This window comes from Carcharhinus amblyrhynchos, chromosome 4 (assembly GCF_965287045.1).
Source record: "Carcharhinus amblyrhynchos chromosome 4, sCarAmb.v2.hapA, whole genome shotgun sequence".
NCBI classification, from domain to species: domain Eukaryota; kingdom Metazoa; phylum Chordata; class Chondrichthyes; order Carcharhiniformes; family Carcharhinidae; genus Carcharhinus; species Carcharhinus amblyrhynchos.
Window position 1 is genome coordinate 116348539 of NC_137327.1, and position 15272 is coordinate 116363810.

At 42.2% G+C, this 15272-nt stretch overlaps 1 protein-coding gene across 1 annotated transcript; it reads left to right on the top strand.

The window, feature by feature from the left end:
• The first annotated feature begins 6042 nt into the window (after positions 1-6042).
• On the top strand, positions 6043-9422 carry zic3 (zic family member 3 heterotaxy 1 (odd-paired homolog, Drosophila)). Its single transcript, XM_080188258.1, has 3 exons — positions 6043-7043; positions 8115-8278; positions 8520-9422. Exons 1-3 carry the CDS (start codon positions 6050-6052, stop codon positions 8700-8702), a joined length of 1341 nt encoding a protein of 446 aa, XP_080044384.1. The 5' UTR covers positions 6043-6049; the 3' UTR covers positions 8703-9422.
• Positions 9423-15272: the final 5850 nt, after the last annotated feature.

Here is a 15272-nt window from a genome sequence, read left to right on the forward strand (position 1 = left end):
GACTTGTGAATGGGTGGCTCGGTAGACTGATGGATAAATAGAGGGGAAAGAAGGACAGCCGGAGGCCATTCAGTCCCTCCAGACCATCCCGCCATTCAATAGACTGTGATAGAACTGTAAGCTAACTCCACACCCCCGCCTTTTCTCCATATCCCTCAGTGCTTTCGGTGAACAGAAATTTATCAATCGCAGATTCAAATTGAACAATTGATCTCGCATCGGTTGCTGTTGTTGGAAAAGAGTTCTACTTTTCCCTTGTGCTTAGAAACGTTGTCCATTTTCGCCTCTGACAGGTCTCCCTCTAATGTTTACACTCTGCCACCGATTCTAAACTCGCCAACCAGTTTCACTCTGTCTATTTCCCTTAATACCATGTAAGCTAGATAGATGGATAGGCAAATAAATAACTAGATAGCCGGATCGGTAGATAGATAAATAGATAGATTGATAGAAACTGTGTGTATATTTGCATAAAGCGAAAGAATATTTCAATTCAACAGGAAATACTGTCAAGTGATGAGATGCCCTTCGGTAGTTGTCGCTTATCTCTGGTTGTGTTTGAACAGTGAGTTCGGGGCGGGAGTCTAGATAAAGGGCTCTTATTGTGGTTCCACTCAACAACTCGTACTGACGGCTGGTGACTCACACGAATACCTTCGAGTGTTGCCTCACTTTCGTTGCTTCTCAGGGCGCAGTCACGCAGAAAGGGTCAATAAAAAGTATGCGAATAACAAAAGAGCTAAATACAATCAAACCACCCTCCGGGTCACAGGTCAGCATCATTACTGATTGAGATATTTACAACTATTCTCAACTGCAAAAGGTAATCGTACAATGATCCCGCACTTCATAAGAAATAAGGTTCTCCTTTACACCCTCTATCACAGGGGCCAGATGCAATTAGCGGCCGGTGCCGTTTTATTGACGGAATCGGCACATTTGATATAAACAGAGGGTGAGATTTACGATGCTTTAGGGTTGTTGATAGTGTATTTACTTAAGGTTCCCCCGAACACCAATGAAAACCATTATTTTGTCAGCATTTCCCATAACGTGACTTGCATAAATCATGTCATGCCGGACGGTGCATCGGCTATCGATTGATTGGGCTCTGAAAACCAACAGACAATTGGAGATTAATTTGCTGCTGTTTCATCTTTTATGGTCAAAAATTGGAATCCGCTTAACTCCCCGTTATTAATATCAGTCTGCAAGAGAAATTCTAACATTTCCTTAGAAACTAACACACACATTTAGCAGGGTCACTCTGATATTACAGATTGCATTTAAAGCGCCAACTGAAATAAACAAACGATAAATTGCATAAAATATATCGACAACTTTGAAGACACCGATTCCCTGTATTGAATTTAAAGATATTATTTCCACTCACACAAAATTAGATCAAAATTTGAAATTATTTATTACACCTAACATTGAAGAAACATTGCTGGACTGTCCTTTGAAAAAAAGAAACAAAATGGTTGAGTAAATCTCCAAAATGACAAGCACAACCTGGATAAACATCAAGAACAAACCCAATGACCTTAAACAAAAACGCCAAATATGTTTTAGTGTCAGAAACGTCTGTTAGGGCGGAGAGAGAGTGAAGCGAATTGTCATACTGAAGTGATTTGCACATATCACATCTGATATGGTATTGTAACTATAATAATTATACTAACTGAGGGAAAATTCCCTCTCAGGAACCCTACTCGGAACAAATACATAAATCAGTTTCTCAGCTTCAATTACATTGACAAATTACGAAGATTTTTGAATGCAGATTGCTCATTTTGTACCTTCAGCGGTTATGTTTAAACCTGACTATATGCAGTTAAACTGGACTCCCTAATACCAGAATAAATCTCACCCTGCTAATTAACGAACAGTTGATCCGGCGATTTTACGCCGGAGTCGGCGTTGTGAAAACCCTGTTGTAGTTTTTAGTACTATGTAAACACGGTCCTCTTTCTGATTGATCCGAGGTTCCCGCTATTAATAAATGCGCGATTTTACAGTTCTTGCCTCGCCTTGAGAATTTTCGGTATAGCCAAGGCGGTGCACCCAGGATGGAGATTTGATTATAAGTTTTCCCAAAACCCGGGGTGTAACAATTTCACTGGAAAGACTCTTCTTTTAACCTTGTTGGACAATTAGATCAAATAGGGGAAAACCTCAAGAAATGCCCGCAAAAAGATAAAGACACGCAAATAAAAATACTCATCGTAAAGTCTTAGAACACAAATGGGATGATCGCCTTTTATCTAATGCAAAGGAACTGTAATTGAAATGTACTGAAATCAAATATCCAAATTTGGAACTGACTGTAGTTAATTGTCTTCATAATTGTAATATTGTTGAACGCATGTCATAAAACTAAATCAATTCACTACATTACAGACCGCAACTTTTTTTTGTTAATTCTTTGTGGGGGTCGCTGGCTAGGCCAGTCTTTATTGCCCATCCCTGGCGGGGTACTCAGGAACCGAGTAAATTCGGCTGGCAAAATGGATTGGGAAAAGTTCAGATTTGAGTTCCACGCGGGACCTCTCCTTCACAAAATAAATAGCAGGACATCGGATAGATTTATTGCTTCAAGTAATTTAGAAAGATGCTTAATTGAATTATGTCGCCGCTTGAATAACCGAGTACACATAACTCACCCGAAAAATACTAAATCTGTCACTTAACAATATCATCGCGCAAATAATTTATTAGAAAAAGCCATACGTGACAAATTGAAGGAATTTAAAATGCAATATCGTTTGTCTAAACTAGATTGATGCATCTAGGTATGGTGCTTTCTAAAAAAAACTTCACTGACTCATTTTATTTGGTGAAACTCGATCAAGCCCATCCTGCCCAACTGGATTTTCTGTGTTTCCCAAGGAATGTAAATAAATAAAGTTTTTTTTAACTGAAATGTGCTACTGTTTCGATTCATTTCCAACACTCCCCCAAGATGCCCTGCACCTTTACTAAGAGCGGAGGTGCAGCTTGGTGGATTTGTTTTAACAGAAGGTATATTGTTATATTTCCAGCATAAAATCAGCTGCAAACATTAAATCAATATTTTTGTGATTTGAGCGGGAGAGCGATTAAACCACAGGACAAAGCATTAGTGTTTACTGTGAATCGAGCAGCATTTCCTCAGTAAAATGCATGTTGAGAAAGAAAAGAAAATACTGTTTTAAATGTAATATTTTATTTTCTGTATTTATACATGTTAGTACCTTTATTGAATGTATGAAGGGAAACTATTAACTCCCATTCCAATAGCATATTATCAAAGTCTATTTATATCTCTGGCCATGTTACCCACACAGATTAGATTAGAATGCTAACATTGGTGTGAAGCAGGGGCAGGAGGATTTATCCTCACGACATTGATGTCCGTTTCGTGTTTACAGTGATATATTTCGAATGATATTTATATGAAAATCGCTGTCGCCGAATATAACTGTTCCAAAGTGAGTGGAACTCAACCAGGCCCGCCTAATGTAGTGCCCACTGGGTTAGATTTGTAGTTTTAAAATTGGACTGCTTCGGAAGGTGCGTTTCTCGCTCTGTTTTAGGTTGTGATGATAACAGTTGGCCAGAATTATTTTAAACACGGCATCAGAGGGCTACACATGTGGTCGGCTGCGAGTCAGAGGTCAAATAGCCTGCCTTGCCCTCAGTCGGTGACTTCAGAGAGTGGATACAACGGGATAGTCAGTTGATGACCTAATTGAATTACGCGTTTTTGTTACAGAGAAAACGGAGCACGTGCGTCTTGTCATTAATTATCTCCCAGAAACACTGAAATCCAGAACGGTGGCAATCCTGCCCTCGGAATAACACTGAAACCGCAAGACTCCCTCAAACAATTGAACCGGGAAGGTTGGCGAGGGATGCGGGCGTCACCCGCTTTACTCGTTTTTTTAAAAAAACTAACATTCTCAAGAAAACTTTTAACCTTTCCCTTCTGCCCCAAGTTGAGCTCCAACAGTTTGAGATACATGTTCAAATAATCTGTGAAGGAACTTGCTCGTCACTGCGCCGAGAAATCGAGGTTAAATCGGTGAGAAGTTGGTTGTTACATCTCAAACCAAACCCAACACAAAACCAGTTCAGAGTGACTTGTACAAGTCGCTGCTTTTTCTCCCCCATTCACACATTTCCGATCACTAAAACCGACACTACTCCTAATATTCTGCAAACATATCTAGAACAAAAAAATCCTTCTGGTAGTAAATCAGACCACTTCGACTAATTAAAACATTTATGCTCAATGTACTGACGTTAGAAGGAAGCCTTTCTCTTCTCTCTGTGATGAGCTTGCCTCAGGGAAATGTTACCACATCATTTTTCTCTTTAAAACAATGTTGAAAAGAAAGGAAAGGCTTTGGTTACGATTTGCAACGATTAGTTTGGTCGGAATAAAGAAGGACTCACCTCCCGGCTGCTTTTTTGCTTGAAAACTTTATGGATAATATACGTTTTATGGCAACATGCTCTAGAGAAGCCTGTGCATCTACACTGGATTTGCAGCTCTTTGCAAAACTAAAAAAAAGAGGTGAAGTTCTTTCCAATGTACTGGTTGGGGATAAGGGGCGTCAAAGGGCCGTGTTATAAAGCGCCGCATGAAGCAGTCTCAATGCAGCCCTGAACTTGATCAGATTTCATGTTTCCTGCAGCGAGGCGGCGGCAGTCCCTGTGAAAAGTGCTCAATGGCCAGACTCTGAGGGTGAGAGAATCTCAGGATATCCAAATCCTAGACCTTTCACAGCCCCTCTCTCACTCTTCTTCCTAACACAGCTATCGCCGTGTCCTGGGGAGGATTGAGCCGATGGAAAATACAATTAAATCCAATAACTGAGAGGCAGGATTGACTCAGAGAGGAGGCTTCGCCGGCGAGTAACAATAACAACAATCTTACAAACACAAGAATTGGCCTGACAGATTTTCTTACAGTGGGGCACAATCGAATGGGACTCTAGTATTGTTTGACAATGTGCGGGAAATATGTAAAGCCCAGAGTGTTGAAGAATTGACTAATTTCTAAAGCAGGAGGCGGCGCAGAAGGAAATTTTCCGTTTGTATGAAACTGTGAACTGCTTTATCTTTATTGATTACAACTCACTGCATAGTGAAGTTCCAAAAACATTTTTTTTTCAAAGAACAGGAAGGTTCTTTTTACACCCTAAACTCAGGGGACTAATTCAAACAACCAGATGGGTAGAAACTAATTGAAAGAAAAATAAATACGGTTGAAGTTTAAATATCTGAGGACGGCAGTGGAAAAAAAATGAGCTAATGTTTCTCACTGCTCGAGATGGACAATCCTGTCTGGAGATTTGATTGACATCAGAGTTGTGTATTGTTCCGGCTCCTTTCCAGTACAAACCTCTGTGTTTCTTTTCTAAATAAAAAACCTCGCCAATGATTTAACCACAATAGCTGTACAGAAAGAGCAGATTGCTCTCCGCACCATGACACCGGTTGCGCCAAATTAAGTCCAAATATACCGCACATTTCAACCGCTGTTTGTGAAATTAAATGGAAGAGTAAAATGCAAATAAGGTTGAACTAGGCCCAATTAATCAAGGGCGATAACATGGAGGTGCCATACCTGTAAATAACCCTCCAATCAACCAATCCCCGTCAAGCAACTCTGCGCCTCTTGTATCTGTAATCGCCAGTCAACTGTTCCTCTTCCAATCAACACACAGCAGGGCGCTCACGTGATGACAATAGTGCCTGCCTGTGATTGGCTGTTGGTGGGTTGCCTCTTGAGTTGAGTTATGTTCTGGGGAGTTGAGTGATTGACTCTATCAGTGTGAGAGCATCAGCCTATTGAAGAGAGCTTTAGTCTGATTGGGATCAGCGATTCACTCTTGGACAACACTAGCAGCCCATTGCTAATGTGAGGGGACTAAGGCAACACATTTTGCAAAGTTGTTAGGGCTCTTTGCCCCCCTCCCCCTCCCCTCCCTTCCCCCCCTCCCCACCCCCCCCTCCCTCTGGCTAAGTGTTCGGGGAGTGTGTGATCCGGATTGTGGAGATGGCGATGTTATTGGATGGGGGCCCCCAGTTCCCTGCGCTGGGCGTGGGGAGCTTCGCCAGCCCGCGGCACCATGACATGGCCAACCGGGACCCGGCTCTGGGACTCAGCCCCTTCTGCGACTCACCTCACCCCGGAGCCTTCAAACTCAGCCCGGCCTCCCACGACATGCCGGGCAGCCAGACATCTGCCTTCACCCCGCAGGGATCCGGATATGCCGCCGCCCTGGCTCCGCACGCCGGCCAAGTGGGCTCCTACGGCGGGACACATTTCAATTCGAGCCGGGACTTCCTATTCCGGAACCGGAGCGGCGGGATCGGAGAGTGTCCTTCCACAAGTGCTCAGCAAGGCATGTTCAGCTCGCCGGCCGGGGGGATGCACGCCCCCCCGGGGATGGCAGACAACCCGGGACACATCCTATTCCCCGGACTCCACGAACAAGCGGCCAGCCACACATCTCCCAGTGGGCACGTCGTGAACGGGCAGATGCGCTTGGGCTTACACACTGACATATTCGGCAGAGCAGATCCTTACCGAGGGGTAAGCAACCCCCGGACTGACCCGTACGCCGCTGCCCAGCTTCACAATTACACCCCCATGAACATGAATGTGGGCATGAATGTGGCCAGCCACCACGGAGCCGGGGCTTTCTTTCGTTATATGAGACAACCCATCAAACAGGAGTTGCCCTGCAAGTGGATGGACGAAGTTCAGATCAATCGCAGCAAAAAGACTTGCGAGAGAACTTTCGGCAGCATGCACGAACTGGTCACACACATCACCATTGAGCATGTTGGCGGACCCGAGCAAACCAATCACATTTGCTACTGGGAGCAGTGCCCTCGCGGAGGCAAATCTTTCAAAGCCAAATACAAACTCATTAATCACATCCGAGTACACACTGGCGAGAAACCGTTCCCGTGCCCCTTCCCGGGATGTGGCAAAATATTCGCCCGCTCCGAGAACCTAAAGATTCACAAACGGACCCACACAGGTAACCAGAAAGCGGCCCCCGCACGGGCTCCCACTTCATTCTCCCAACTGCTTCCCAGCTCCCAGTTTGGAGAATTAATTCCAAGGCACACACGGGCAGCACCCCCCCCCCCCCCACCCCCCAATCTCTTCAGGCTCAACTCCCGGCTCAAACAAAGCGCCGGAGATTTTACAATTGGGCGAGATTTTACTTTAGATCTTTTCTTTAAAAAAAACATTAAAAAACTTGACCGGAAAACGCTCACTTTCACTGGGTGTGTGTGTGAGGAATGTGTAAAAGACACTTATCGACAGTCGAGAGAGAGAAAAACACAGCCTCACTGTTTGTCAATCGCCCCTTAGCGCCAGAGGGGTCTTTTTATTTTGTTAAAAGCCAATTCTAAAGATTCATGTGTTTGTTTCCGATCTGAGAAAACACTCAACAAGAACATTTTATTCCACTTGGAAAGGAATCAAAAACCTTTCTCTTAGCCCCAGCCTCTTTGCAGCGTTTTTTTTAAACTGCTAAACATGTTTACAACGGTCACAGACTGGGAATCCATGAGTTTATTTGCAGAGTTTTTTTTCGCTGATGAAGCAAATTGTCCACATGTTTATGTGAAAAAACAGGAAACTGTTGGGGGAATTTGTTGTGTGATTTTTTTTTAAAGTCTTTTTCTCTTCCATGTTTGACAAATAGGATTAGTTCAAACTTTCATTTGTCCAGCGAGGCGTCTTCTTAAACAGCGACTGCAACCTAAATAACTTCACTAAATACAACCAGGGTTATAGATCATATCACACGATGTTTTTACTAATTTCAGCGAAGGAATTAATTGCACAATGAAGCGATTTAATATCTGAAACATCTCGTTTTGGGTGGATTTATTTTAGACTTCTATCTCCTGTTTTGCCATTTATTTTCCAACTGTCAGCAGCAGAGAGAGAGAGAGCAGCAAACACTTCAGGCTAAAATGCTCGGTTAGAACCGTAAAGGGTCCGGGAAAATCAGGGAATCGATAAACTAATGTACACAAATTGTGGATGTTATCGACACGCGTACAAATGTTCTTTCTTTTAAAATTTTGTTCAGGTGAAAAGCCGTTTAAGTGTGAGTTCGAGGGTTGCGACAGGAGATTCGCTAACAGCAGTGATCGGAAGAAGCACATGCATGTGCACACATCAGATAAACCGTACATCTGCAGAATGTGTGACAAGTCCTACACACATCCGAGTTCTCTTCGGAAGCACATGAAGGTAGTCAATTGCTTACTTGTCGCATGTAGGTGGGATGCTGGCTCCCAGAGGCAATCCACAAATATACTTAGACAGACTTTCCCCCTTTTAGGCAGGCTGTTGTGATTCTGTTCAATGATTTGCGCAGTGATTTCACATGTTTGGACTTTGAGGACAATTACAAAAGCCGAACGAGATTGTTCCCGGTTAAAGGAAGGCGCAGAAAAACAGATTTATTTTTGTTTTTGTTTTGTAATTCTAGGTACACGAGTCTCAAGGTTCGGATTCGTCTCCAGCGCCGAGCTCCGGCTACGAGTCCTCGACACCCCCCAGTCTCCTCTCCTCAAACAGCGAAGATCCAAGCAAAAACCCGGCACCGGCTACACAGAACACAAGCAGCCATAACCCGCCGCTGCCGCCCAATTTCAATGAATGGTATGTCTGAGAACAAAACGAGGAGTTCGTTCAAAAAAGGAAATCAGCAGCTCGCCGGGTCCGACCTGTTGAAACCTTCTGGGCAGAGGCAAAGTGAAATCCTGTCGGCAGAAGGCAGACGGCGGAAGGGACGCCGCTGTATGGTTTGTTTTGCAAGGGACAAGTTTTTGATGATGGACCCTGGCCTCAACTAAGACTGACCACACACTTTGCTCAGGATGCGAACCGGATTGTTGTCGGATTCCAGAGGTGATTATTTTTTTGCGGGGCTGTTTTTTTTTGCTGTTTGATTTTGGCAGGTTTTAATTATTTTCTCCGGGGAAGGGGTTTGTGACAGAGGGAATCTCGCGTAGACCATTCGTTTCAATAGTGAACTCGTGGCACCTGGAAGGTGATTGATAGTGAAACTCACACAGTCTTAAAACGTGCCAAAGTCCTGTAATGTCTTGAACTTAAAAAAAAACAAATCTTGTGAATGTATTCTCCTGTTCAATTGGGTCAAATCTGTTGTCGTTTTAGTGCTTCTCGCTCGCAGCCTGGGATGTAGTGTATCACACTAGGATCGTGACAGTTAAATATAACGTTGCCTTTTTAACTATTTTCTGTAAATATACATATTCATAATGTCATATTTATCACTTTGTAATTTAATTATCGGTATTTGAAACAATATTTATGAAGACTTGTTTTCTAACAAAACCTATGTACAGTTTTTTTTGGAGGAAGAAAGGGTTACAACCAAGTTAACATTAAACAACTTTGATTTACAAAAAAAAACAAATGTTGCATTTTTTCTGTAACATTTCTCATTCCCACCCCGTAAATACACGATTGTCGCTATGATTTGGTTCAGGTGGGGATCCCTAGGGTTGGAGCCCACGAATTTGCGGATTTTGAATTTTCACGTTTGGAAAATTAATCCGTGCTCATAAAACGAAAGCTTCAGAAAGACAAGACTTGCTTCCGAAGGGAATTTAAAATTGTGCCGGATGTAAATGAAGCAGCGTTTGAATTCTTTCTCCCGGCGAGAGTGTGGGGGAGGGGGGCTGTGTTCCCTGATTTTCACTCAGTTTGTGATGTCAGTTCAATATTTAATTGGTGCAATAATAGCGGCCATCACTCATCATTATGCTCTTTGGATTTCCAAATCAGAGATTACCAATCAATCGATAGCGCCCCTCATGTCCTCCCACCCACTCCCCCCGTCACATCATTTCCAAACCCCCCCTCCCCCACTCCACCCACCTCGCTATTTTCATGAACGATTTCACTGGGACATCATTTAAAAAAAATCTACTATACTTTGTTCCCCGACACTTGTACTGTGACAGAACACCGCCGGTAGAACTTTCACAGCACTGCCATCAGATTTACCTGTCTCTGAGCCTCCAATTATTAAAAGTAACCCCTGGGCCAATAAATTGACAGTTTGGTATCCGATAACTTCACACCTGTTTTGTGTTAAAACTCATAAATCTGAAGGCAAATGGGGCCACAAGTGATTTACATTGCAAAACATTTTGTTCCGCATCAGAATGTGCGGAAGTGTTGGGATTTAGACCATTTAGCAAGAATTCAGCTCCATTCAGAAGCAGAATATTAAATCATTCACTGGCAGTGACAGCCATCTCGGAGTCTGTTTTTAACAAACACCAAATATCAGATCTTAATTCCCAGCCGCCCTTTTCTGCAACAGTGCAACTGATCTAATTGGCTGGTAAGCTAATACATGAATGCATTTTTTTTTCAAAAAAATAGGCCGAATAATGAGTGAATGATCAGGGAAGCTGATGGCTCCGGGCTCCATGTCCCACACAAATCGCTATAGCGCGAATTAATTAAGATCCAACAGAAAACACGTGGGACATGTCTTACTGGCAGGAGAGATTAACTTTAATATCGCTTCGACCTTGGCTAATGCTTGTTATATTTTAAATACAAATCAAGCAGTCCTTAGCTCGCAACCTGTGAATGTCGACTGGGATTCTCTAATCTCTACCCAGTCGGTACAAATATAAACAACTCCCTCATCCTCTGACGAGGAGTTATTTTGGGAACTCCTCAAGACACGGATGTAATTTATAATAACGCTTTGATCAAACTGTTGACAGTCAATAATTTTAGATATTTCTGTTGTTCCCGAGGGCCAACATTCCTTTCTAGCCGGGCACATGAAGAATACAACTTATTGTACAGACAAACTCCTTCAGAACTCAGCACAAATGGCTGGAAACTAGCGAGGAAATGAGGACTATTCCACATCTATTATATTGTTCATGATTTTCCGTGTGTAATATTATGCTGACGTAATGGATTACACAGACTCGTTGCATAATTTAGGAGGTTTTAATTGTCCATTGAATCACTAAAGCATCATTATGTTATCTGGTCTGCTTCTAATACTAACATATTTACCTTGCACTTGTCAGCACATCCATCAGCTGCACCTAAAGATGGAAACAGGCTTTTGTTGGGCAATTATATTAAATGCCCCATAAGAAATGTTACCTATATTCAGTCCAATTAATTACAATTTTTCACACTTGTGTAGAGGAAATGGAGCCAGAATCAATGAGCTATTTTCAATAGTCAAACAGCTCTTGTTCATCGAAAATCTATTGATTTAAAACGTTTAGTTTTAAACAAATTTTAATTGTTGTAGGATATTATCCGTCCTTAACTTCACCAAGATTAACATGCAGTCAATACATTGGCGTTCCCTGTGGATTATTCTGTTGCGACAGAGGTGTGTGTGTAAATGTAAGAGGACAGCTAAAAGTTTGTGAGCGTGTGTGTGTGTTCCTGAGGGTAACATAGCGCTTATACAGTCTGTGCCTGAGTGAGCGCATATGTGTGTGCTTTGCGTGTTGTTTTGAGTATCTGTATGTACTTGTGAATTTGTATATGTGATCGCGTATATAAATGTGTATGCGCTTGTCTGAGTGCTTATGTCTATGCTTGTGTGTGAATATTTGACTGTGGGTTTGAATGAGTGTCTGTGTGAATATGTGCGTGTAAACATTTGTGTGTGTGGATATTTGAATATGTGTATTTATGTGCGTGTTTGTATGTAAATATTGACGTGTGTGTCTATATTTAAGTGTGTGTTTGTGTATGGATGTCTGATTGTGTACGTTTGTGTGAATATTTGAGTGTGGGCGTGCGTGAATATTTGTGTTACTATGAATGTTTGATTGTGCGTGTGTGTATTTGTGTGTGAGTATTTAAATGTGTGTATGTGTAAGTACTTGGGCGTGTACGAGTTTTTGAGTGCGTGTGAGCATTTGAGTGTTTGTGTATGAGTATGTGTGTGTGTATTTGAGTGTCTGTGTGAGTATTTGAATGTGTGTGTATTTGTGAGTGTATGTGCGTATTTGAGTGTGTGTTATTTGTGTGTTTGTGTATGAGTATTTGGGTATGTGTGTATTTGTGTGTATGTATTTGAGTGTATGTGTGTGTATTTAAGTGTGCGTGTGTACTTAAGTGTATGTGTGTGAGTATTTGAGTGTGTGCGTATTTGAGTGTGTGCCTATTTGAGTGAGTGTCTATTTGAATGTATGTGTACTTGAATGTGTATGTGTCTATTTGAGTGTGTGTATTTTAATGTGTGCGTATTTGAGTGTGTGTGTATGTGTATTTGACGGTTTGTGTTTGTATTTCAGTGCGTCTACTTGTGGTTCTGCGCTAAACATCGCCCAAGTTCTAGGCCTTTTCTGCCCCTCTTTGAACTTGGCAGTGATCAGCCCTGTGGTTCCTGACACTATTTACAATGCTTGCATATTCCACCACTAGTTGCTTCCTTCAGTGATCTCACAGAGGACCGCGAAATTCGCAGGCCGCTAGGATGAGGACAATTAGCGTGATTCAAACAACAGAGACACAGAGAAGGAGCAGGCTGGTGTGGTATAGCAAGGCGAGAGAAGGCTAGGTTCTAATCTTGTGTCAGTTAAACAGTTGTACTTCAAATGTATATGCGTAGAAGTGATTTTTTTGCGAACCACACTTTGCAGTTGAAATAATTATAAGTTACAAAATTGTTAACTCACCTCGCTTTAGAATGAAAGGGAAAATAATAAAGAACGAAGCGATTGTTGAAGTTGCAGATTTAAAATAATCTGTTTCTTATTATTTCATTTCAAACTTCCAGATTACAGAATGGTTGCGGTTTAACAATACTTCAAAGCGTTTTATTCAAATCTGTACTTGGGTAATTGATAAATAGTTTGGTAAAACTTTGACTGCATGGCGCAAGAATCCCCTGACGGACTCGCGCGTTACAGTCACAATCCAAACTGTACATTGAAATAACCCCGCTTGGGTTTGAACCCATCTGTGAATGTGTTGTGACTGAACCTGCAGCGGGACTTGTTAATACATTTGGTCGATTACCAGAAATTTCTAACGAGGGAAGGTTCAAGAAATAAACAAAAAGAAATCTAGCAAAAACGTAGAATAAAATCGCGGGGGAATGTAACAGTCAGTGGAAGTTGAATTCTAATATAGTACATGTATGGAGCAGTCACACAAATAACATTGCCCTGGAACAGCCTGTCAGCGTTTTGTTCAACAGTCTTCGGAGCTCGGCAGGTAAAAGTTACAGCAGCCCTTTGGCCAGTGAACGGTTTACAGCTTCCTTCTTCGATCGTACAGCACTCGAGCAGAGCTGATATTCACATCCAATTCTTTACTGAGCGGTTATATCATTTACAACTCAGTAAATCTTGCAGGTTTGTTTGATTCTATCTGGAACAGATTTATACAGAACTGTGCAGTAACGCGAGAAGCTAAAAGAACCATGTTAAACATTCATGGTGATACAAATCTGGAAAAATCTGAAAAGCTAAGCAGGTTTTGCAAAACTTATTGAATTGGAAATGGCTGCTGGGCAGTTATGTCTATAAAAACAGCTTATATCATGATTGAATGATTATATCGTTACTGAGCAGTTATATCATTACTGGGCGGTTATATCATTACTGAGTGATTACATAGATACTGAGTGGTGATATTGTTACTGATTGGTTAAATCCTTACTGAGCGGTTATATCATTGCTGAGTGATTATTCATTACTGAGCGGTTATATCAATAGTGAGTGGTTATATCATTACTGAGCAGTTATATCATTACTGAGTGATTATTCATTACTGAGTGGTTATATCATTACTGCGCAGTTATGTCATTACTGAGTGATTATATCACTACTGAGTGGTTATATCATTACCGAACGGTTATATCATTACTGAATCGTTATAGTATTACTGAGTGATTATATCATTACTGAGCGATTATATTTGTTACTGAGCGGTTATATGGTTACTGAGCAATTATATTTCTACTGAGCATTTATATAATTACTGAGCGATTATGTCATTACTGAGCAGTTATATCATGACTGAGCAGTTATATCATTGCTGTGAGATTATGTGATTTTTTTTATTACTCATTCATGGGACATGGATGTCACTGGCTGGCCAGCATTTATTGCCCATACTTAGTTGCCCTTGAGAAGGTGATGGTGAGCCTTCTTGAAATGCGGCAGCCCACATGCTGTGGGTTGACCTTCTATGCCATTAGGGAGGGAATTTCAGGATTTTGACCCAGCGTGTGTGAAGGAGCAGTGATGTATTTCCAAGTCAGGATGTTGAGTGGCTTGGAGGGGAACTTCCAGGTGGTGGTGTTCCCATGTATTTGCTGCCCTTGTCTTTCTAGATGGAAGCGGTCATGGGTTTGGAGGGTGCTTTCTAAGATCTTTGGTGAATTGCTGCAAATCATCTTGTAGATAATACATGCTCCTGCTACTGAGCATTGGTGGTGGAGGGAATGAATGTTTGTAAATGTGGTGCCAATCAAGTGGGACTGCTTTGTCCTGGATGGTGTGAAGCATCTTGAGTGTTGCTGGATCAGCACCCATCCAGGCTAGTGGGGAATATTCCATCACACTCCTGACTGCATAGGACCTCTACAGTACAGAAGGAGACTATTCGTCCCTTTGAGTCTGCACCAAACAACAATTCTGCCCAGACTCAATCCCTGTAACCCCATGTACTTACCCTGCTAATCCACACCCTACCACCACCACCCTGCCCACCAGCCCCGCCCCCACCACCACCACCACCACCACCACTCGCCACAGTACTCCTAGTCTCTGACCTGCTTTTGCAGCTACTGTGTTTAAGTAATGAGTCCAGTTGAGCTTCTGGTCAATGATAACCCTAAGGATGTCGACAGTGGGGGATTCAATTATGGTAACACCATTGAATGTCAAGAGATGGTGGCTAGAGTGTCTTTTATTGGTGAAGGTCATTACATGGCATTTGTGTGACACAAATGTTACTTGCCACTTGTCAGCTGAAGCCTGGGTATTGTCCACATCTTGTTACTTTTGAACATGGACTGCTTAGTGTCTGAGGAGTCACAAATGGTGCTGAACATTGTGCAATCATCAGCGAACATCCGCACTTCTGACCTTATGATGGAGGGAAGATGGTTGATGAAGCAGCTGAAGATTGATAGGCACTCCCCTGAGGGACATCTGCAGAGGTGTTATGGAGCTGAGATGACTGACCTTCCACAACCACA

Excerpts from the sequence above, each read along its gene's own strand:
- zic3 (XM_080188258.1), top strand. The coding sequence starts at position 6,050 with ATGGCGATGTTATTGGATGGGGGCCCCCAGTTCCCTGCGCTGGGCGTG. Across the intron at positions 7,044-8,114 it reads TCACAAACGGACCCACACAG|GTGAAAAGCCGTTTAAGTGT; the intron begins GTAACCAGAAAG and ends AATTTTGTTCAG. Across the intron at positions 8,279-8,519 it reads CTCTTCGGAAGCACATGAAG|GTACACGAGTCTCAAGGTTC; the intron begins GTAGTCAATTGC and ends TTGTAATTCTAG.